Below are 26556 nucleotides of genomic sequence, written 5' to 3'. Positions count from 1 at the left end.
GTTTTTACGTTTATATAATTTAGCCGAACATGGTTGGATATGCTTGAAAGCTATGAGAATGGAATTTTTGGAATGCAATTTTTGCAAGACTAAACGAAAAAATATCGCCAATTAAAAATTATGAATTAAATGTAGCATTTGAAAATTAAAAGAATTTTAATCAGTTTAATAAGAATAATATCTAAAAATTAAATAGAATTTTAATTATTTTAATAAAAATATTATCTACATACATTTGCAAGCATATTTTCTTTTTGAAAATTTTTTTAGAAATTCATATGTATGTATATATGTCTGAAATTCTCTTTAATTATTTTAATAAAAATAAAATTGCAAGCATATTTTCTTTTTGAAAACTATTTTAAAAATTCATATTGTATAAAAATTCTTTTTTTTATTTTATTTTATGCTCAGACGTATGAATTATGACGAGTAGACGAATGTGTGCATTCATTTTTTTTGATTTTAGTAGCCGCCAAAAATTTTAATGTACAGTTTAACAATTTAATAATTAATTTACAAAAGATAAAGTAAATATGAAAGAAAACATAAAAATAAATATGGATAAATAATAATGCTAAAAATAGCAAAAAATATGATTATCATTAAGCTATATGTTAACCATTCAATAATAATAATAAAAAAAAAATTATTAATTAGATAAATAACATATGTATAAAATGTTATAAAAGCAAAAACGAAAAAATATATAATAAAACAAAAAATTGCATAAACCAAAAAATATTAATTTAAAAATATCAACTAAATTATTTTGATTTTAGGCAATATAATGCGAGAGAATAGAAATAAAAGCAAAACGCAACGAAATCTAATAGTGAAAAAAATAAAACTAAATTAAAAAAGTAATAATGAAAATAAAAACACAAATATATAAATTAAAAAAACAAAAATAAAATGAAAAATTAAAAACAAAAAGAATAATAATAAATATAAAAACAAATAAAATAAAAATTAAAAATTAAATAAGAAATGAAAAATAAAATAACAAATACATTAAAATATCGGCCCATCGGTGAAACGGAACAGCAAGATCATAAGGTCTTACGGCAATGCAGCAAAATGGTGGCAGCACTCTTATCTACCTGCTTACATTTAAATAATAAAAAATAAAAATATAAAAATTTAAATAAACATAAAAATACAAATAATAAATAAACACGAACCTTTAACTGGAATTGAGCAAAAACAAAAAAAAAATTATTTGGAAATTAAAAGAATCAAATAAAATATTATAAAACTTAATATAAAAATATAAATTAATTAAATAAATATAACAATATGAATTATGGTAGAATAAAAAATGATATAATTATTATATGATACATACACATATTAAGAAAATATTTTTTTACAAAAAAATAGTTACTACAAAAAAAGAAATGATGATAAATATAAAAAAAATAAAATAAAATATTAGAAAATTTTAATTTAAAAATATGAAATGTGTGAGAATGCAATAAAATAATCATATAACTATTATATGATATATACACATATTTAGAGTAAAAAATAATTTTTTATAAAAACAAAAATAGTTGGACGAACTTCTGCTATGCAATGTATATCAACGCACAATTAAATATGAAAATATACATACATACATACATAAGCGGCGTTCAACAATTGCATAGCAATAATGGCTATGGAATGGATTGATGTATGGCGATTATGCATAGAGATGTCAATATGTACAAACATTAGCAAGCTATACAAAATTATAGGACAATATTTACATTTAAATTTAGCACAGCTTATCAGCTTATCATCTATAATTCTATAATGTAATTTTGTGTTTTGTCAATTTAGTTTACATACATACAATAACTATTCTTTCAAATTTGGAAATTTTGTTTACAAGTCTTTTTGTAACTGGTGCACATTTGTTAATTTTTAAGGTTATGTTTTGTAATTTTAATTAATTTGTATTACATTGCATTAAATTAAATAGCTTACGTGTACTAAGCATTGAATTATTATTATTATTAATTTTAATTAAAATTACATACATACAATATACATTTACTTAGAATTTATGCGCTTGAATGTAACGATTAATTTTTTCTTTCAAAAATATATTTATTTTTGGCGCAATGGCAAATTACAGCTCAAAGTTTTCATTGTATGGAAGTGTGTTTAACAGCTATGAATGTGTAAATATTATATATTATAAGAAAAAATGGAAATGGCATTTGGTGGGTGGGACACAAAAGAGAATGTATGAAGTACTTGTATTTTGTATAAACAATGTGTTTAATTATAAATAAAGTAGGTGTGTGCTTAGAATTAGATTTGTTTATATAATTATTTGTTTTATAATCATAATTATAATTATAATTAATTAATTATTAATTAAATTAATTGTTAATTAATTAATTATTAATTTAATCAATTGTTAATTAATTATAACTAAACGAATAAATTATATTTAAAATTAAATTAATTAAAGTACTAATTAGTAATAATTATAAGTATTCATTGGAGAGCAAAATTGTGCCAATATAAAATTAAATACAATAAAGAAATGTATGATATGTAATGTATTCATATGTTAAGTAATTATCAGTAATGTTTATATAAACTTATATTATAAAATAAAAATGGAAAATATTATTAGTTTATACATTTGAGTAGATTTTATTTTTCATTTTTTTTTTTGTTAGTTAAGCCTTTAAGTAATGCTACAAATGAGCCACTTAAAACAGTTGCAATTATAAAATTGAAATTAAGTAATTTTTTTTGACTCAGTAGCGCATATATTCATACATGCCTCAGTAAAATTTCAAATATCTCAAATTCACATGAATTAAATGATTTTTTAGCAATAAAAGTAGGAAAAAGCTCGCCAGCGCAAGTCCAAATTAAGCAAACTGAAAATGTGAACATTTAATGGCATTGTGTAAAACTCAATTTAGGTCAGAGTTGATACTACAATAACTGTTCTTTTTGTTGTAGGGCTGACAGCGAGTGATAGGACGTATTTAAGTGCTCATTCCAGCACTCCCGCGCTGCTATACAGTTGCGCCTGCTAGCAGTGGCATATTGCTTGATGTTTCAACGCCTCACCCTCAATCTCCACCTTTCCCGCCGCCACCATCGCCTGTTATTTGTCCGCACAATAGTAGAGCACAATCGTCGGTGGCTGTTGGCCTACAATGTACGCAATGGCCGGAGACTATTTAGCGCTACTGCTGCAACCGTTAGCCCCTTCAATGCAACTGCTGTTTGCGGTGCTGTTGTTGGCTTGTGCGCCAGTGTTGCTGGTGGTGCTTATATCGGAATGGTTTAAGTGACTGCTGGCATCTGCCGCAAAGGCATACGGACTGGCGCCGGTGGTGGTGCTGGGACTACAGCTGGCCGCAAACATACAGTCATCAGCATTTTGTTGCTGTTGTTGTTGTGTTGACTCATTGCCCACTGTCGCCTCGTGCTCAGCCAACACTTGTTGCTCATGCTGCTCAACAACACTATCCACCGCCATTGGCGTGCCGGCCATTTCATCATCAACTTCACCATGTGCTTCAGCTGTATGTGCTTCCTGTATGTCTTGTTCCTCCTGATCATCTTCAAGCAGCTGCTCCAGCTCTTGCTGTTCGCGTATCGCTTGCGCTTGTGGTTGTTCGATTTCCATTTGCGACTGCTGCTGCTGCTGCTCCAACACAATCTCCTCTTCATGCGCCTCCTCATCCTCTTCGTCGTTATAGTCGGACACTGGCTGTTGGTGTTCGGTGTCAACGCCGGCTGGCAGCTGGACGGCACCGTCGGACATAAAAACGCCCAAAGGCATATGGCTCTCCATGTGCGCTGTGGAGAATGCAAAGAATATGCTTTTAGTAATTATGAAATTCAATTACAATTAGAAGCAGAAATGTGTATAAATAAAGATAAGGCTGATGAATAGCTAAGCTAGGCAAAAAAATGCAATGCGTGTACACACGTACATACATGTGAATATGTATGTACATATGTCTATAAATGTCGGTGGTATGTGTGTGGGCAGCAGTAAGAGTAGTAGGACCACAAAACGGATTAATTAAGCGCTTAAACTACAAAATTGAATAGACAACAGCATGAAAATGATAAATACTAGGTGCATATGGGTGTATGTGTGCACGTATGGTGGCAATCGAACAGCTGGAAAAAGCTTCTAAATACCAGTGCTTATTGATAAGCATTTAAGCATGTAAACATGTGATTAGCAGCTCCAGCTGGCTGCATTAAATGCTAAATATAAATTGTATCGCGGATTATCGTGCCTAAATTATAGGTTATGTGTGTTGCAGCTTAATGTGGGCAAGTCAAAGTTGGTTGTAAGTGGATGTTGCGAATTCAAGCCAATATACCATAATTGTGTGGCAATCACACACAGCGAGCAATTATAGAATTCGAAATAACTTTGGAATGACTAAAAGAATGGAAAAGATGTGAAAATAAAGGTAAATAAACGATATTGTTAAGTGAATATGATTAAAAAACACATTTTAAATAAGAAAACAAAAACAAAAACAAGAAAAAACTTTAACTTTGGCTTCACAGGTTTAAGTTTTCTTATAAGAAATTGATTTCCACCAATCAGTTGGTATGGCAGCTTTATGTTATGGAAAGCCAATCTTAATAATTTGTTCGTAGATTGTACGGCTGTCTTGAGGAGTAATCTATACTAAATTTCGTAAAGATATTTCCTCAAATACAAAAGTTTTCCATATAAGGACTTCATTTTGTGCAATCAGTTTATATGGCAGCTATATGTTAGAATAGTCCGATCCCAATAACCTGTTCGGCGATTGTACCCTTTACTCAGAGAATAATCCATGCTGAATTTCGTAAAAATATCTCTTCAAATACAAAAGTTTTTTCAACAAGGACTTGATTCTGATCAATCAGTTTGTATGGGAGTTATATGCTATAGTGGTTCGATATGAACAATAAACTATGTTGAATTTGGTAAAGATATCCCTCCAAATACAAAAGTTTTCCATACAAGGGCTTGATTATGCTCAATCAGTTTAAATGGCAGCTTTATGTTATTGTAGGCCGATCTTTATAATTTTTTCAGAGATTGTACAGTTGTATTGAAAAATCATCTATACCAAATTTCGTGAAGATATCTCTTCAAACACAACAGTTTTCCATACAAGCACTTGATTTTAAGCATTTAGTTTGTATGACAGCTATTTGCTATAGTGAACCGATCTGAACAATTTCTGCAGAGATTATAGTCTTACTTTGGACAATAAACTATGTTGAATTTGGTAAAGATATCCCTCCAAATAAAAAAGTTTTCCATACAAGGACTTGATTTTGATCAATCAGTTTATATGGGAGCTATATGCTATAGTGGTCTGATATCAGCGGTTCCGACAAATGAGCAGCTTCTTGGAGAAAAAAGAACGTGTGCAAAATTTCTGGTCGATATCTCAAAAACTAGAGACTATAGACGCAGTTAGACGAACGGACATGGCGAAATCGACTCAACTCGTCACACAGTTCATTTATATGTATGTATCTATATATGTATACATATATAGAATATAGTCTCCGACGTTTCCTTCTGCGTGTTACAAACTTCTTAGCAAACTTTGTGTATATTAAATCTAACAAAAGCAGAAAATATTGTTCGATTTGACTATTTGGCTATTATTAATTAAATCAGACCAGATTATATAAATTATTTACTAAACAAAAACAAAATTCCTGCTTATTGCCTCAAAATAGTCAAAATCTGCTTAACTTCACACAAAGATTGCAAAAAAATAACAAAACAATATTTCGGCGCCTAAAAGTATGCTATGGCCAATGTCATTTTGTAAGAAATTTACGACTCGCGACCAAAGTAGTAAAGTTTATAGAGGATGTTTCCAACATGCATTGAGCTCTAAGTTCAATAGTCAACTATTTCTTACAAAATTATATAATCTGACCATAAAACAGTTCTTTTCTAGTTAGTAGATACTAGGATATTGTGCAAATACCCCTCCTGCTTTCTTTCGATAAGTAACTGCTTGATTTTAGTTTACAGCTTTCTTTATCATTGCATAATGAAAACAAACACAAATGTGCGCCACAAAGCAAACATAACAGTAATCACATTGAAAGTCATAGATGAACTCGCACCAGGGTCCTTTCAAAATCAACCGTTCAGATATTGTCGAATTTCTTTAATTGCAAATATTTCCAACACCAACTAGGGTGCGAGTGCTGTAAGCACAGTAAACAACAACTACAAACGACCTTCGCATTATTTAGTGGCGGTGGAATGCCTTTTATCCCTTTGGATATTAAACAAATAGTTTGCTAATGAAGAGATAAAAGACAAAGCTCCAAAAGAGTGACAAATGGCGATGAAGCTCTTTGCTAATGTGCAACATTTTTGTTTCGGGCACGAATATACACAAACAACAAAAGCAAAAAAAACGATTGAAGCACAATGCAAGTGGAGGAAGCGTCATTAAGTTCCACGAAAATACAAATAAGTAACGGCAGCTAAAGTATGAAAATATATATGTGTGTGTGTGTGTGTGTGGGAGAAGGGAAAAAAGCATAATCAAGGATCAGTGTTTACACGCCAACGCTACAAAGCACATAATTACAATTACACATGCCGAGCGCTGCGCTGCGGAGCGTGATGAACGGCGCAAGGAAGCAAGCAGCTGCTTAAGCAGGAGACAAACGGCGGTGGATAGGCGACAGGAGACAGTAAACGCCAAATGACAGACAGCAGACTTTAGTTAGCAATGGAAAAGGACTTGTCAAGCGATTTTAGCGTTACTGTGTGTGTGAGTGTGTGTGTTTGTGCGGAGTGTGACTCTCGGCAGCTGTATTTGAAACCGCACACACGCTGAAAATCTCGACTTCATCAATGGAATGCAGTGCTAGCGCCCGAAGCAGGCAGCGAGTGTGTGCTAGCAACATTGAGGTTATGTTTGATGAGTCCTTCGATGGGTTTGTTGTGATAACTGCACAGCAGGCGGTGTAAAGTTGATTACTTCTGCTTGTGTGTGTCAGCTGATGATCGATCGTTAAAGCGATCCTGCCAATTTGCGCGCTACGCTCAAATCATTGTGGAGGATTCCGTTTAACTAATGTCTGCGTTTTTTTGTTTTTGCTTTTGCAAATTACGCTATGCCGTGAAATTGGCGTGAAGTAAGTTGGCAAACACACTAAATTACCATTCACTTCCATTTCACAACATTGTCAGCCGCTGAGCAATTGTTGATTAGCATCACAACACCTTTTTTTCATTATTTTTGTTTTTGTTTTTGTTGTGCCAGCGCCTTGTTTAGCTGAAATTGCCAATGTATAACAAACAAATGTGGTGTTCGGCGGTTCGAAGTCGTTCATTCTTTCTAAAAAATTACAGCTGACATTAGGCTTCTGTTACTCTTTGTGTTGCCTGTCACTTACAGGTGACCGACCACGTGACTGCCGGAAGAAAATTACAAATTCACAGCGCATTCGCATAGATCCTTGCGTCAGGAAAATAGCATTCTGTTAGGCATAACAAATGCGGCATAACTCATCGAGGCGAGTGACGGACATCGGCAGCTGTTAGAAAGCGCAACCGCAAGGATCCCTACTCGCTTCTCGGTACCGCTAACCGCTGCAATAGACCAAGTGCAGCTGCGCGCCGTTTGGCTGCACTGCTGGCATAATTAATAGTCTGCGTTGGTTTGAGCTTTAAAAAAGTCTCACGTACAAACAGAGATCGTAAAAGTGTGGTGGCATTCGAAATATTAAATAAATATTTTTTAAAGGTGTAAATTTGAGGCGTGAGCTGCATGTTGGCTAAAAGACAGCTGATGCTGCCAAATGACAACAATAACAATAAGTAAGCTGAAGCAAAGCCATACTAATAATAACAATAAACAGTAGTTGCCATCGGCTTGCAAGTGTTGTTGGCTTGAAGTGCAAAGGTGCGAGTCTAATAGCGAAGGTGCTTGAAATTGAGCGATAATGTGGTTAGAATTTTAAACGTTATAGGATAAGGTGCACGTTTTCTAATTAATGCAATATTGAAGAAATAACAAAAAGAAGAAATTTTAAGAAAAATAAAATTAATTAATCAAATAAAAATTATAATATTTAATAATATATAGTTTAATTGTTTAAATGAATTTTATATTGAAAACATTACTAAATAAATAATTTTTATGCAAATTTAATTAAAATTAAGGAAATAAAAAAAAAATTGTTTAAATTTTTTACATTAATTTAACATTAAAAAACAATAAAACATATTTTTTAAGAAAATTAGATTATAATTAATATAATCCAAAAAATAAGTACATACATATGTATATGTATACACATGTACATATATTTAATAATAGGTATATAATATATTCACATACAAATGTTTAATTTATTAGATTAATAAAAAAAATTACTAAATAAATAATTTTTATGAAAATTTAATTAAAATTAAGTAAATTAAAAAAAAAAAACAAATAAATATTTTTTTAAATAATTCAAAATTGAAAAACTAACTAAAAATATTTTTTATGAAAATTAAATCTAATTATTAAATATATATAAATACATAAATATATGTATATACATATTTAATAATATATAATATATGTAAGTACATATAAATTTAACATTTATAAATTTAATTAAAATTAGGTAAATTAAAAAACAATACACATATTTAAATACAAATGTTTTCGTAAATAGTGTTTTTGAATGTCCAGAAGCAGAATTTCAGCATCAAAACAGAAGCCCAAAACACAAAAACAGTTTTTTTTACCGTTGGTGATTATTATAATCAAACATTAAAATTATTTTATAAGAAAATTGTAACATATTACTACAAAAAAAAAACAAGAAAAAAATAAATAAAAAAAAATAAAACATTAACAATATTAAATAAAAAAGATTTTTAATTTTTGTTTTTTAAATCATATGTACATATGTATATCAAATAAAAAGAGAATATATCAAATAAAATCATATAAAAAAGATTTTTAATTTTGTTTTTTAAATCATATATCAAATAAAAAGGGAATACAGAAAAAATGTAAAGTAAAAAATAACATTTCATTAAAAAAAAAGAATTTACTGCAATAAAATTTATGTTACAATTTTTTTATAATAAAAATTGTACGTTTTTTATATCAACTTTATTTAAATAAATAAAAATATTTTTTTAAGAATTTTTTTTTAATAAAATAAACGTATGAACTCTTTTTTTAATTGAATGAAATAATAAAAAAAATATTTAAATTTAAGAAAAATTAGCTACAAAATTTTTATTTTATTTTTTAAAACATACATATTTTTTCACTTGATATGAGAAAACATATTAAATTTATTAAAGTTATTAATGTAAAAATTAAATTTATTAATGCATTTTTTTTTTCAAAAATAATAAGAAACCACTGAACTAAAATTTCTCAATTAAAAACAAAAAAATATCTTAAACTATATTTTTATATAAATTGACCTTCTAGTACACGAAAAGAAAAAGCTGTGGGAGCTAAAATCCGATAACAACAAAAGCGCAATAGAACAAATAAAGAAAGAAACATTAATAACATGGCAACAAAGATGGGACACCGAAAGCCGCGGCAGATGAACGGCCAGGCTTATAAAAGATCTAGACTCATGGACAGGCCGAAAATTCGGAGAGGTAGATTTTTACACAACCCAGCTGTTATCCGGTCACGGGTACTTCAAAAAGTACCTCCACAGAATGGGAAAAGTCGAAGAGCCGTCATGCCTATATAACGACGCGACAGAAGACGACGCTGAACATACATTCTTCGAATGTGCGCGCTGGCAAGGAGAACGCACCGCTGTAGAGGACCTGGCTGGCCCAATAAACGCGGAAAATTTTGGAAAGCGAAGAAAACTGGGGCATCATCAAGAAATTCGCTGCACTCTTGCTACGCAGCAAAAACCGGGACCTGGACGCAGGTGCGCAGATGTAAATCTCTCAATGAGAAAAATGGAACGCCACCCTGAAGTAATGCAAACGCGGTCCCAGGGTGGGCGACAGTTCCTTAGAGGGGGGGTTTTTAGTGACCTGCAAGTGGCACATACCGCTGCTGTGACGATAGCACCGATGATGCGGAAGGCATTTTCCATCCCCTCAACTGCTATGAGCAAAAAATAGTAAAATTTTGTTCATAATTTTAAAAGTATTAGTTTATCCTACAAAATCCCATCAAAGTAATCCCCCCATAGGTCCCAATACGCTTGTGCCAACGCTTTTTCCCCATCCTCGAAACAGTTGTTAAAGTCAATTTCCCGAATAGCCTTTCAATACGGATAGCGCTTCAGGTTTAATGTCTTCAATAGACTCAATACGGGTTTCCCGTAGTGATCGTTCAACTTTGCTGAACAGCCAGAAGTCACACGAAACTAAAACGGACGAATACGGTAGTTGCAGCACGATATTGGTTGAAAATTTGCCGAAAAATTCACGAAGAATCAATGCCGTAAGCGACTTTGCATTATCGTGGTGCATCATCGGCCCATAATTCCGGCCTCTTTTTACGAATAGCTACGTGCAAACTACGATAACACTCTAATAGTATTTCTTGTTGACAGTTTGGCTGGTCGAAAGGAATTCGCAGTGCCTTACTCCTCGATAATCGAAGAAAACTGTCAACATAACCTTGATTTTTGTCTGCTTTGACGTAGTTTTTTCGGTTTCGCCGCACCTTTGCCACGATATGCGGCCGATTGATCGTCTGCTTCCGTGTCGTAAGCATAGTCCCAAGACTCATTGCCAATATTAATACGTTTCATGACATCCTAGTAGTCGAAAAGCATTGTTTCACAGACGTTAACGCGACAAAAATTTTGTGATTTTGAAATCAATCGTGCTTTCACTTTTTTTAGGCCTAAATGATCTGTCAAAATGGTCCGCACTGATCCTTCCGATATTTCAAGGATGCCAGAAATATTCCTGACTGTTAAATGTCGACGAATAGGTTTTTGCGCGAAATTCCAATTAAAAAGTCTTACTATGTTTTGCCCACAGTAGCATAAAGAAGTATAAGTATTTGTATGATTTTTTATAACAGAAATTTTTTACTACTAAAAATATTAAATATAAAATATAGTTTTTAATATATTAAATATAAAAAAAAATATTTTTTAATATATTAAATATAAAAAAAAATATTTTTAATATATTAAATATGAAAAAATAAATAATTTTTAATATATTAAACATAAAATATATTTTTAATATTTTTTAAGCCGAAAATTAAAAAAAAAATTATATTGGTTCAATAGTTTTCGGAATTTCGTTACATTATTAATATTTATGTCTCTAAATAACTTGTTTGCATATACATACATACTATTTATAAAAAAATATTTAAATATAATATTTTTATTTTAATTCTAAGCTACTGATAATTTTAAATATAAAATAAGTAGCAAAAATGTTCGATATAATAGTATTTACTAACTTTTATGAGCAAATAACAATTAAAAAATTGATATGCTTACGAATTTTAAAGTTACACAAGCTGAAGCACTACTCTCACATGTACATATACCTGTGTGCGTATGTACATATGTATATGTGCATGTATTTAGGCATACATATACATATATATAACAGGTAAATATACCTATTACAATACCCCTTGCAATCAACACTTCACAACAGTGTCACTCTGACAATATTATTTCTTGACTTTTTCACGCTTTTGGCATGCGCAAGTACGTAATACGTACCGAAAAACAACAGATACAACCACAAAGCATTAAAGAGCTGCAGCGGACTGCAGTGACGTTGAAAGGCCACGCAGCAATTGTTTAACCGCAAACACCATTTGCGTCCCGACCGACTAACTAACTGGCCGCCGCGTGCCTCCTTCTGTCTCCACCGCAAGCGAACAAGCGGCCGACCAACAGCCCATCAGAGCATCTGTTCGCCGCTGACAGTTAGTCAAATCTAACTGACAGACACAATGTGAGTTAAATATTATGAAAATAAAACAAAGAAAAAATGGAAAATTTTTGCTTTGCAAGCAAGTTTCCGAAGAAGCACAATTGGCGACTGTGCCACTAACTGTACACTGATGGTGATGGTGATCGCCAGCTTATCCGCATCCTTTCGGCTGTGTTGTTTTGTTGGTTAGGCGGCAGCCCATGCGGCTGGCTGTCGGTCGGTGCTTTTTCTATTCCAGTTGGCTTGCTTGTATGCATGTGTATGTGTGTGTGTGTGGCGCGCATAATGTTTGCTGCTGCGGTTTTGTTTGTCTGTTCATTGTACAGTGAATGCTTGAATTGCTGCTTAAAAAGGTCCTCACAAAAAGCACATTTAACTTAAGTACAGCAAATACAGCATTTAAGCAAATACCAGGCGGCACACGCACACACAGACATTAATATGCATACTTGAAACGCAAACATATTAGTCAGAATTGTGCAAAGCACACAAGCCCAAACTAGTCATGCACCCATACACGCACACGCTTACACACATATATATGTATTTATGTATGTATGCCTAGCACACATATCATAACACATTATAGTGTATTTATACATAGGTATATGTATGTATGTGTTTAGTAAGACGTTGTTGATTTGTTTGCGCATGCATTGACAAGATGCCGTGCAGGGCAGTCAGCCATGCAGTCAACCAAAGTCAAGTACGAGCATAAACTTAATTTAATTAAATACTTGAAAACTTTACAAGAATGCTTTCAACAATGCGCAGTTAAGTTAGGTTAGCAACTAACACACATGTAAGTATGTACATAAGTATGTGCGCAAATGTTGAGCCATATGCGCTCAATGGACTATATAGCAATAAATATATTAAAATATATAGTTAAATACATATATGGATATGTGTATATAATAGTATAATATATAAAAATGCGATATAATAGTAAATGTATGTATATATGTTTGTAGTTGGTGTTTTATTTACAAATACAGTTATAATATTACCCCTGAGGCGCGTATAATGCATAAACGAAGCCGTACAGAAGTCACATTTGTAAAATCGTTCGCCGGTATGTATGCGCAAATGTTTGCGCAGATCTTTCTTGAGGAAAAATTTTCGATTGCATACATCGCATTCAACGTTGGGCGCTGCAAGGCATATCAAAATTGCAAAAATTCGAGAAATTGATAGATTTCAATTCTATTTTTTATTTTTGTTTTTGCTTGAATTAGTAAAGTTTTTTAAAATTTTTTTTTAATTAAAAAATTACTAAAATTTAATTTTATTTTTTATTTTCTTTAATTAAATTTTTTTAAATTTTTTTAATTTTTTTAATTTTTTTTTAATTTTAATTCATTTTTTAAAACTTTTAATTAATTTTTTTAATTTTAATTCATTTTTTAACTTTAATTAAGTTTTTTAATTTTAATTAATTTTTTTTAATTAATTTTAATTTTTTTGATTAAACATTTTTTTTAATTTTATTTGGCTGGTTATTAATTTCTGAGTATTTAAAAAAATGCTTGGTTAATTTAATTAAAAATGATTTAATTTTTTATAGAATTTTTATTTGGTGTGTAATAGAAAAGCATTTTTAATTATTATTTTGACTGTTTATTAATTGCTGAGTATAAAAAAACATAATATGTTTATATAAAAGCCATAAAAATTTATTGATATTTGTAAATTTTTAATTTCGTTATTTAATTGTCGAATTTTTGGTTAATTCATTTTTAGTTAATTAAGTTCTTTTTTAAGTCTTCTATTTCAAAAGAGCACAACTTCAGAACGCTTAATTGATAAAATAAATATTATTTGTTTGATTTTAATTTTAAATTAATTTTTATTTTAGATTTTTTATTTACTAATTATTATTTTTTTCTTTGAAATTCAGGCATTTAAAATAGTTTCAATTAGTTCGTGAAATTTTGATATTTTTAATTTATTTTTTTATTATTTTTAATTTTATGAATTTTGTACTATTACTTTGGTTTTTTGAACAAAAAAATTATTTTTATATTTAATAACTATACAAAAATATATGTATATGTTTGTACCACATGTAGATGCATAATAGTTAAAATCTATAAAAAATGCGTTTATAAAAAAGAAAAAGTTTTTGACAGTTATTTATTGCAAAAGTAAGTCAAAGACTAATTTAAAACTTTAAAAACATTTAATTTTCAATTATTACTAGCTTCCAAGCATTATTGTTCCAAAAACTTTTTTCAAAATAGAATTAATTTTTCTAATTATTCTAACTCTAATTTATATTTAAAAAGCGTTAAAAAATTGTGTTATTTTCGTAAGAAGCCGAAACTTGTAATTTATTTTCCACACCCGATTTAAATACAGCATTTTTTTTGTTTGGGTTTAATGCAATTTGCTAGCGCATTTAGTTTTCAATTTAATTTTGATATGTTTTATATTTTTTTTTGTGTTTTTTATGTAAATTTAATATTTGTGTTTTTGAAAATGTCATGAATAATTTTTTTTTTTACCAAAAATTGTTGTTAATTATTTAATACTATTATTTTTGTTTATGTTTGCAATTCCTTTAAGTTTCAAAAAAACTTATTTACTTGTTTTCGTTTAGCATATAGCATACGTTTAAGCCTGCTTTTAGGCGTTTAAGTTGTGTTCAGTAATATTCCAGTGTTTAGCTTATATTTAAGTACTGTTTTAATGTTCTAACTAAGCACAGGCTATTTAATATTTAAAATAGTTTAAGCTATAATTAATTTATAAAAGTAGCTTAATTAATTAATTTAGAAAATTAAAAGAATAATACTTATTATAAACCTTTTTAACAATTAAAATTTTAATCTGTTAGTTTTTAATAATTTTTGTTTTATGTTTGTTTGTGTTTAAAGTAAAGACATTACAAAATATTTTTTTTTAAGAAAACAAACAAAATAAATATACGAAAAGAATATAATTATATTTGTTAAATATATAATAACTAAAAAATATCTCAATGATGTATATATTTTGTGAAAAAATTAATGGTCTCTTTTATTTTTAAAATAATTTTTAAATTAATTTTAGTTGTTTTCATTAAAAATTTAATTACATATTTTGTCTTTAAAATACTTATTTAATTTAGTTATCTATTTTATATTTTCAATACTTTTTCATTTATTTTCATTTACTTTAATTTTTTATTTTTTTTTATTAATTAATAATTTTTATTAATTAAATAATTTTTTTAATTAAATAATTTTTTTAAATTAATTTATTTATTTTGTTTTTAATTAATTTATTTTTAATTTTATTTTTAAATGCATTCTTTCTTAGTTTTTAGAGAAAAAAAAAATTAAATGAATTTTAAAATATACATATATACAAATTTTAAATTAAATTTCTTCATTAACTTTTCATTTATTTTTTTTATTAATTTATTTTTAAAATTTAAGAAAAATTATTTAATATTTTTAACTATTTTTTCTAATTAGGCTTTTTATTTTTTTTATTTAATTTATTTATTTTTGTTATTTTATTATTAAATTAATGTTTTATCAGTTTTTAGAACAAAAAAAAAACACATAAAAAAATGTACGTATATATGTATGTATACATATATATATATTTTAAAATACTTTAAATTATATTTTTGTTAATTTTTTTATTTTAATTTTTATTATTTTTTTAAATTAATTTCTGTTTTATAATTTATTTTTGTTTGTAATGGATTTATTTTAATTTCAAATTTCGTATTTCGAAAAGTTATTTTTATTTTTAATTAATACATACATACATATGTATGTATGTACATATGAATAATGAAATAAACATATATTTGTAAACATTAATTTTAAAATATTTTAAACTAGATTTCTTGATTAATTAATTAATTTTTTTTCTTTTTAATTTATTATTATATTTAATAAATTTAAATTTGTTTAACAAAATTATGCTCAATAAATATAAAAAATTATACATGTACACAAATTCTAAAACATTTTAAATTAGATTTTTCAATGCATTTAATTTTTAATTTGCTTTTTTTTAATGTACATATATATTTGTAATTATTTTTTGTTTTTTAATTTTAGTTTATTAAATTTATTTTATTTTTGAAACATTGTTTTTTAAACAAATACAAAAAAAAAGTTTAAATAAAATTTTACATTTATAAGGTAAGCAAAGCCATTGTCCAGTTCAACATCAAGACTCAAATAAAATATTAATCTAAAAAGTTTAGAAACATTTTAATATTAAAGTTTAAAGCTGTGATATTTATTTACAAATATGTTTTTATTTTTTTTTTTCAAATTGTTTAAATTCAAATTAAGAGCTTTATTTACTACAAAAAGTTTTAAAAATAATGTATTTCATAAAATAACAAAAATGCTATTAAATTTTATTTGCTCATAATTATTTATGTATTTTTGTGTTTTTGCTTGGGTTATTATTTTTATAACACTTTTTTTAAATATTTTTTTATTGTTTCAAATGTTTGGATTATTATTATTTTTATTTAAATCAAAATTGAGAATTCAATTACTACAAAAAATTTCTTCATAATTATTAATATACATATGTATGTATATTGTTTTTGAAAACAACTTTTTTAAAATTTTTTTTTATGTGTGTTATAATTGTTATTTTAATTTTTGTTTTTGAAAACAATTTTTTTACAATTTTTTTTTTATTGTTTCAAATTGTTTAAATCAAAATTGAGAATTTTATTTACTACAAAAAAAAATTTAAATATATTTTATAAAAAACAAAAATACTATTAAATTTCTTCATAATTATTAATATATGTATTTATATTGTTTTTGAAAACAACTTTTTAAATTTTTTTATGTGTTATGTTATAATTATTATTTTTAATTTTGTTTTTGAAAACAATTTTTTTTTTTTAATTTTTTTATTGTTTCAAATTGTTTAAATCAAAATTGAGAATTTTATTTACTACAAAAAAATTAAATATATTTTATAAAAACAAAAACTACTATTAAATTTATTCATAATTATTAATATATGTACATACATATATATTGTTTTGAAAACAACTTTTTTTAACTTTTAAAATTTTTTTTTATGTGTGTTATAATTGTTATTTTAATTTTTATTTGGCTGGGTATTAATTTCTGAGACTTTAAAATTTTATTTACTGCAAAATATTTTAAAATAACCTATGTAATAAAGAATGTATAATTAAATTAATTAATTCATAATTATTTATATATTTCACTTTCGCATAAAATAATTTAAAATAATTGCACTTTTTAAAAGAATTGTTATTAAAAACAAAAGTAGTCTTAATTCTCTACTAAAAGCAAGTAATCGTTAAAATGATATGTGTATACATAAAAAAAAATATATATATTTAAAAAAAAAAAATGAAATTTTTTCAAATGCATACAATATACTACATTTGTTGAATAGTCGGAAACAAGGTTTAAGCTCCAGCTTTGGAGTCACTGCATAATTTACAAAACAAATTAAGTTGAGTGTAAGTAACCAGCAACAACAATAAAAAAGCGCAGTAAAGATCAAAGTATAGCAAAAAATATTGAACTGCCTTCATTTTGATTACAAATAAAAAACGCCTGACTATAAATTAACATTCGATTGGACCGCAGAAGCCCCAGACAATAATCATTATTTATTTATATATGTGTAAACAACCGCAATTCGCCACTGTTAACCGCATTATTAAGGGTTAAGTTTTGCACTCTCTAGTAACGGGCCGCTCGTCTAATCATATTTAAGTGTTTGTAAGAATTCAAAAGAGCGCACTCAAGGGGTGAACCGAAAACAGATAAAAAGCATTGAAAATATAAGAAAAAAAAGGAAATAAAAAATGGCATAAAAATACAGCACGCGCTTGCAGTAATTTCGTATTATGCTTTTAGCCAACGACGAAACACAAAAAGGACAAAATCTGTTTAAAATTCAGACGGCCAAACAACAAGTGGATGAGTGGATGAATAAAACAAGCAACAAAGAAAAAAACAAAACCAACACAAAAAAAAAAACAACTACAAAGAGAACACACTAAAAAATATTTACAAAGCGCAAAGTAAGAAAAACAAATAATTTAAAAAGTAAAAACAACAACAGCTAACATCAAAAACCTTAAATCGAGAACAAAACCAGGATATACGATTACAACGCCGCAAACAAAGTGTCTCTGTGTGTGTGGAGTTGTGCCTGCAGGACACGCTTACTGTACGTATGGGTGTGTATGTGTGTTTAGATACAAATAATTTTCGAATTTACATAAATTACCCTCGACGCATATGCAAACACGCCGCAGCAGGTAATTTATGTGCAGCAACAATACAGCCAAAGCGGCACACACACAACTACACCCAAACTCATGAATGTATGTATGTATGTGTTTGGTGTGTAAAAAATAACCTCCCAAGTGTTTGCAGCATGCAACAACACACAAACGAACAAACGCGTCGTGCCACAATGCAGCCTCATTTCTTGCTTTCTTTTTGTGCTGCTTCGGTGGGCGTGAACGTGTCCGTATGGAGCGATATTTTTATGTGGCAACTAAACACTACTCAGTCAATCCATAAATACAAATGTATGTGCGTATGTATGTGTTTATGTGCGCTATGCTTTTCAGCGAGCTGGGCGTGTATACCACACACGCACATACAAACACACTACTATTTACAGTTGATGCTTTTTGGTAGCGAAAGCAGGGTTTATTGCCGCACAATAAATTCTATGCACCAGCCATGTACTCCTAAGTAGATTTGTTCGTATGTTTGTATGTGATATGTATGCGTGTACTTCATTATTATTTGGCATTTTGAAATAATAATAAAATAATATGTCTTATTTGCTGCTGCTACAGCTACTGCTACGGCTGCCGAAGGGTGCGTAGGTTGGGTGCGTAAAAGGGGCGTTGCTGGTTAATGGGTGTTCGGGTGCGAAATGAAGGGTTATTCGATATGGCGATATAATAATTGAATTACAATTTTACTAAGTGTGGTGTACATTTACAGTTATTGAAGTATATTACGTACACATACATAAGCACATGTGTTTATATTATATTCTTGCTCTATTTTATGCTCTGCTGCGGTGTAAGTGTCGGAAACTTTAAAATTATGGCACGAATGACCATTTGTTAGCTACAGAAGGGTAAAACGAGTGAACAAGAAATTAAAAAACTGTGTTTAGAAAAAGGTATTGGATTTCTGACTTTTTCATGCGTTCTGTGCTAATATTTTTGGGTATGTCATTTATTTGGACATATTTTTTTTGCATTGGTGGTTGAAAAAAATTTTAGAGGCAATTATATGATACTGATAATGCAGCTGAGCTGGTTTTTATATTTCAATACTTCTCTACAGAGTTTAGAATAACAGTTTGGAGAGTTAACGAGGAGGTATACCATATTTGAACACACTAATTAAATACAAAAAAACTTGAGAAATTTACAAATACAGAAGGTTGATAAAACAGATTTATGGAAAAAATATATAAAATAAATTATAAAAAAATTTAAAAAGAAAAATTAAAAATAAAAAAAGATTTAAAAAAAAATTAAAAACAAAAAACAATTGAAAAAAAAATTATTAACATTTATTTAAAAATATAAAAACATATTAAAGATATATTTAAAAAAAAATATAAAGTAATATTACAAATAGGCTGAAAAATATTGAGAAAATATCATCAAAAAATAGAAAAAAGAAAATAAAAATAAAAAATACCCTGCAACAAAAATAGGTCAAATAAAAAAGATTGAAACAAAAAGAAAATAAAATAAAAAACTAAAATAAACTAAAAAATTTAAAAAAGGATAAAATAAAAATAAAAAAATATTGAAAATAAATAAATAAAAAAATATATATGAAAAATTAGTTTAAAAATATTAAAAAAATAAAAAAAATATTGAATATAAAATATATAGAAAAAAAAATTCAATAAAAAGATGTAAAAAATATGGAAATTAAAATAAAAAGTAACAAAAAATACACAACAACCAAAAAAATTAAATAATAAATAATGAAATTAAAAAAAAAAATAAATAAAAATAAAAAAGTTAGACAACAAAAAGAATTAAAAAGAAATTAAAATTAAAAAATATTGAAATTAAATTAAATCAAAATGAAAACAACAACAAAAATAATTAAAAAATAAATAAAAATAAACGAAATATTGAAAAAAAGTTATGACAAAAATAAATAAATTAAAAAATTAAAAAAATGATTTCGGGAATATTGAAAAAATATTACGTTTTCAAAACTATTTCAAATGAATACAACAGCATAAAAATATTTTCTTAGAAGCTTTGATAACAGTTTTTTTTTAGTTTTATATAAATTATTTTTTAATGCGTATCGAATATTTATTATAATTATTTTTAGACATACATATTCCACAAGCGAAATTATTTTATTTATTTTTTAATAAAAATAAAATTTTTTGCTAATACGGTATCATACTTTTTAAACGAAAAATTTTGAGTAACATCCAGCTAAAAATTTACTTAAATAAAAAATACTTTAAAGCAATATTTTGGTTTTATTGTTGATGCAACTAATGAAGAAGCTTTACTATTTTTTTATGGCGAAATAAAAATAAAATGTGTTTAAAAACAAATTAAATTAAATAAGAGTAAAAACATTAAAGTTTTGCTGAATTTCTTGATAAAATAATTGTCTGTTATATTTCTTAAAACGTCATAATGAATAAAGCTATATATTTGAAGCTGGTCGGTATAAAACTTTCATAGAAAGAGCTTTCATTGATAAACATAAACAAATTTTAAAGGGAAGAGGACTCGAAAAGCTTTGAAATAAGATGGAAATATGTGTTGAAACTTTAGCTTTTGAAAAATACAACTCTCAATATACGGCTTACGCAGAGCTTTCACCATTCACATAAAATTTGCAGCAAATTTAAAAATATATTATTGAATCTGTAAAAACTTTTTAGAAAATTCGCATCCTTAGCATATAATGATGCACACAGATGGTGTAAAAGCTCAAATGATATTTGTAAGCGTACTTTTTTTTCAAATAACGTGAAGAGCTTACACTGGAGCTTTCACTTTTTGGCTGGATGGTAGAAAAGCTCGTAGGGAAGTTTGTAAGCAAAATTTATATCAAATAGCACAAGAAGCTCTCACTTACATATGTTTGCTCTAGATGGTTGAAAAGCTTCAAGGAGAGTTTGTAAGCAAAATTTATATCAAATAGCGCAAGAAATTATTTCTCACTTATGTTTGCTCTAGATGGCAGAAAAGCTCGTAGAAAAGTTTGTAAGCAAAATTTATATCAAATAGCGCAAGAAGCTCTCTCTTACATATGTTTGCTCTAGATGGTAGAAAAGCGTCAAGGAGAGTTTGTAAGCAAAATTTATATCAAATAGCGCGAGAAGCTTTCTCTTTTGTTTGCTCTAGATGGCAGAAAAGCTCGTAGGAAAGTTTGTAAGCAAAATTTATATCAAATAGCGCAAGAAGCTCTCACTTATGTTTGCTCTAGATGGTAGAAAAGCTTCAAGGAGAGTTTGTAAGCAAAATTTATATCACATAGCGTGAGAAGCTTTCACTTTTGTTGGCTCTAGATGGCAGAAAAGCTCAAAGGAAATTTTGTAAGCGTAACTATTGTCAAATAACGCAAAAAGATGTAACTTTTGCTTGCTCCAGATGGCGGAAAAGTTAGAAAGAAAGTTTATACGCGTAATTTCTATCAATTGACGCAAAAAGCTTTCATTTTTGTTTAATTAAACGGTAAAAAAGCTCAAATGAAAATTTGTGCGCATAAATTCTTTCAAATTACGCAAAGAGCTTTCACTTTTGAGTGCTTTAACTTATTTTTATGCCAAAATCGCTTTATGAAAATTCTTCTGTTCACATTTTCTTCATATTTTGCGCAAAGCAGCTGCTTTTAGTTCGCAGAAATTATAATGAAATAATGAAGTAAATCACCGTAATGTCAATGACACGCTGAAGCTGCCATCAATGCAGTTAATTAAAGTGGAGTTAATGTTTCTTTGACACAGAAGTAGAGCAAACACATGACAAATGCTGGATTGTGTGTGTCTGTAAAGTGACTTCACTAGACTCTGTTGCAGCGTGAACGACTTGAAGCCGCAATTATGTATGCCGGTATGTATGACACTTTATTATACCTTAGACACACGGCAAGTTGCGCATCTTCATCATTACGGCGACGACTTAATTGAGTACAACAGTGGTAAATAATATGCATGTCTAACCCATAAGCGCCAAACCATGAAGCAATTAAAAGAAAATGCAGTAAGTACTTAAATATATAACAAAGATATGTATGTATGTATATGGGGACTGAACGGAAGAGGCGAATGTTATGGCAAATTATGACAGCTGGCGCTACAACGTTGTTGGTTTATGCGGGTTGACACACGCAGCGTGCGATTACCGCATTTTCACCGAGCCATTAAAAGCATTAAGCTTATAAATTGTTTTTGTTTGCTTCTTTTTACATTTCCGCTAAACGTCATGTGATGTCAAGCAAATAGAAAATAGCGGCAAATAGTGGAGTAATTATAAATAAGTAATGTCTGTATGTACGTATGCATGCCGTAATTTAGATAAACTTGTTACATACATACATACATATGTATGTAGAGTGTAGATTAAAAGGCAATAAAACTAAAAACGCAAAAATGTGAAAAGGGTGAAGTAATTTTGTTGTTGTTTTTGCTATTATTTTAAATTAAAAGCGCTTGCTACAAAAAAAGCACCAAACGCAAGAAGTTTTCAAGAAAAAAATGAGAAAAATTAAAAAAAAAAAATAAAAAAACTTTTTAAGTACAACAATAAAAGGTTTGTTGTTTTGTTTGTGCAAAACAAGCTTTTACAGTACAACGAAAAAGGTTTGTCACAAACAGTTGGCTACGCGCTCATAAAGTCCGCTGGAGCATGCAAACTGGCGACGGCGCACAGCGCGTGTGTGAAGGAAAGCAGTAAGTTGGTCCGAAGGAGTAGTGCCGACAGTAGTAAGGCAATATAATACATTGTAACAATACTAGTTGTTGTTGTAGTGTTGGTAATAGACGGAAAATAGTCAGGAAGTAGCGGAAAATAGAGTTAGCGTTAGTGTTAGTGTAGTGTTAGTGTATAGTACTGGGAATATAAGTATTAGCTATTTAACGACTTAATAACTCACAACCGACAATTTTTAGCAAAACTAGCAACAAAAACACAAAACAAAAAAGCAACAACAAATGTGAGGGGTTAAGCGGCAGCCAAGTGAGCTTCACCGCCGCTTTTTGTTTACAACAATTGGATTTTAAGGGATATATGCACGCATGTGTGTGTGTGTGTATGTATCTGCATTTATTTATGTACTTTATGCACATTTATTTATTTACGAAACAATAAATGCCAGCCAACCGACTGAGCGCTGCCAGCCAGTCAGCTGTCAGTCGGCGGCGCAGCAATGCACTTAACTCATATGTATGTATATAGTATGTATGTGTAATATAGGTTCACGCGCATGCGTTGCAACCACTTAGCTTACCTGCATGAAATTTGTTATGCGTCTTAAGTGCGCTCTCCGTGCCAAATTGCTTGCCACACACATCGCAGGCATGCGGTTTGCGCAGAAAATGCACCGTCAATTTGTGCAACGTCAGCTGGGAGGGGCGCGGGAAGCGCACATGACACAGCGTACACTCGTATGGTCGCCCCTCGCTATCGTGTGTCTCCATGTGACGATGGAGGGCGGAGCGCATGCGAAAACCGCGCTTACAGATCGAACAAACAAACGGCATGGAGGCTTGATTGCTGTGCGCCAGCTGATGATGTTTGCGCAACGCAATGTCATTGGTGAAGCGTGCATCGCAGAAGAGACAATTATGACTGGTGCGCAAGACGCGTTCCATTAGCAGCAATTCATCTTCGCTGGCGTTCGCATTGTCCGCCATTAGCGCAGCGGCCGCATTGGCATTGCCGGCACCGGCACCGCCGCCAACACTACCAGTTGGCTGCTGGAGCGGCATGCCAGCCAATTTGGCGCTGGCGCGTCGCTTGCGAAAATGTCGCAGTGTTCCGGTGTTGGTGGAAGTGCTGTCGGGTTCCGTTTGCTCGGGTGAGGGCAGCGTGATGTGTGCGCGCTTGGCGCGGTGTTGCAGTGATTGTTCGTCACTTTGCTGTTGTTGTTCTTCCTCAAATGCACTTTCGTCCTCTAATTGTTGGAGGAAGTCACCGTGTTGTTGTTGTTGCTGCTGCTGTTGGTTTTGCATTTGCGCTTGCAGTTCGTGTTGTTGCTGTTGCTGCTGCTGCGGTGCTGCGCATGGTTGCGCATGCGCATGGTCTTCATTGAAAGCTGTTGAATCGAAACAAAAAAGAAAAAACTAAGTTAATGCCAGTTAATTGAATTAGTTAGTAAGCTAGTTTGCATTCAATTTTCCAATCATTTTCCACACGCAATTCACATTTTCATGTCCATTTATATCATACATGCAAGTATTTATTAATTTGTTGTTGGCGCTATTATGTTATTATTATACGAGTAGTTGCTTTTGTTATTGTTGTTGTATTTTTTTTCAACTTACGGTCATCGCAGTCGGGACAGCAGAGTATGCGTTGTGGCTTGCCGCCGCTTGAGCTGGGCGATGGCGTGTGCATGCCGCCGGACGGCTTGTGTGTTATTGTAGTTGTAGTTGTAGACTCGGCACTCAATTGCGTGGTGTCCAGTTGCAAATCAATGGCTGTAGGCGAGAATAAACAATGCATATAAATTAGACGTTAAGTAATTTAGTGATTAAATGCACTTTGATTGCAGAAAATACAACAAATAAGAAAAAAAAACCCAAAAATAAAAACAAAAAATGTTAACTTCGGTTGCACCGAGCAATAATATCCTACACAGGTTCGTTTCTTTTATCTTGAAACGGTATAAACAAATATTAATTTTGATTTTAATCGGTTGTATGGCAGCTATATGCTATAGTAGTCCGATCTGAACCATTTCAGCAGAGATTGTAGTCTTACTTTGGGCAATAAACTATGTCGAATTTGGTGAAGACATCTTGTCAAATAAAAAGTTTTCCATACAAGAACTTGATTTTTAGCGTTCAGTTTGTATGGCAGCTATATGCTATAGTGGTCCGATCTGAACCATTTCAGCAGAGATTGTAGTCTTACTTTGGGCACTAAACTATGTCAAATTTGGTGAAGATATCTAGTCAAATAAAAAAGTTTTCCATACAAGAACTTGATTTTTAGCGTTCAGTTTGTATGGCAGCTATATGCTATAGTCGTCCGATCTGAACTTATTCTGCAAAGATTTTAGTCTTATTTTGGACAATACACTATGTCAAATTTGGTGAAGATATCTAGTCAAATAAAAAAGTTGTCCATACAAGAACTTGATTTTGATTGTTCAGTTTCTCACGAAATACTAACTTTTCGCTGCCTCAGTAACACCGCCGTTAGTTTATTCCTGTGAGAATTTGTGAGAATTTTCATTGTAAATGATTGCCATTAACATTTGCCAGGCTAAAAATAATTGAATTTCCCCACACGATTCGGCATTCATTTAACCGGAAATACTCAAATTAGGAAATTTCCAAATCGCCATTATTCAAGAGTGATAACTCAATGATATGCCATGGCCCGGCCAGACCAGAGGCGAGCCAACGTTTATTCATGACTCGACAAGTACCAATTAAGAACGCCATTAAGGGCAATTGAAACATCAGCTTTGATTTCAAGGCCACCCTCCTCCTCCAGCGTTAGCTTGCTCGAGTAACAACAACAACAACGCAGCTAACACAACAAGCGACGATGTTAATCTAATCAGAGAGCGCATTAATATTCAGCGTTGAGTTGAAGCGATGGTTTCGACATTTTTGTTGTTGCTGTTGTTTGGGAGAATTGTTTGTTTTTAACTGCGGTGAGCCCTACGCTTTGGTTAGGAGGCGCTTGGTGGGCATGTTAAAATATGAAAGGGAATACATTAAGGCAGTGATTACAATTACATGCATACTTTATGAGTGGATTATAACTTTTTAAGTGAAAATGATTTAGACCATTTAACGGTCGTAAAGAAGAAGCAGCAGCCCTTAAGCCAAAAGTAGCTTTGTCAAGCAATTATTGAAATAATGGAGACAAATTAAGTTTGTGTGTGGTCAGGGCGCAAACATTTTCTCTTTAATATATATATATTGTGTGTTTAAGTAAGAAATGCAACCGTGGGTGGTCCGTGCATGCAATGGATGGTAGCACTTTCAAGCGGTGAAAAATGAAAATGAGCGATAAATTTTATTTACTTTTTGAAAGATTTAAACTGATTTTTTTTAACTGTGTAGATTTTTTAGTTATTTTTCTTTCATTTTAGTATATTTTAATTTAATAATTTTTGAAGAAGAGAACTAAATTTTTTCATATTTATTATATTAGTTATTGATTTAAAACCCTTTACTTATTTGCAATATATTGTTTTTACTTATTTTATTTTGTTATTTTTTTATAAGCTACTAAACCTAAAATTAAATTTTTTATTAGTTTTAGATATTTTTTTAATTCGGTTTTTATTTGGTCTGCAATATATGTACATACATATACATATGTACATATGTTTATTTTTATTTAATTTTTATAATTTTCATATTTTTATTTATAATTTAATATTATTTTTTATTTT

The 26556-nt window shown here is 29.7% G+C and overlaps 1 protein-coding gene across 1 annotated transcript in view; it reads right to left on the bottom strand.

Annotated features, from left to right (window-relative positions):
- Positions 1-2688: 2688 nt before the first annotated feature.
- LOC120778338 (mucin-17) overlaps positions 2689-26556 on the bottom strand; it is a 217539-nt gene continuing 193671 nt past the window's right edge. Inside the window, exons 3-5 of the mRNA XM_040110133.1 lie at positions 24464-24619; positions 23428-24234; positions 2689-3822 (exon numbers count right to left, since the gene is read on the bottom strand). Of these exons, the coding sequence (XP_039966067.1) occupies positions 3194-3822; positions 23428-24234; positions 24464-24619 (1592 nt within the window). The 3' untranslated portion in view covers positions 2689-3193. The remainder of the gene's footprint in view (positions 3823-23427; positions 24235-24463; positions 24620-26556) is intronic.

Source organism: Bactrocera tryoni, chromosome 1 (assembly GCF_016617805.1).
Source record: "Bactrocera tryoni isolate S06 chromosome 1, CSIRO_BtryS06_freeze2, whole genome shotgun sequence".
Classification (NCBI taxonomy): Eukaryota; Metazoa; Arthropoda; class Insecta; order Diptera; family Tephritidae; genus Bactrocera; species Bactrocera tryoni.
The sequence above is the reverse complement of the archived record's forward strand: the minus strand, read 5'-3'. Positions and strand labels throughout refer to the sequence as shown.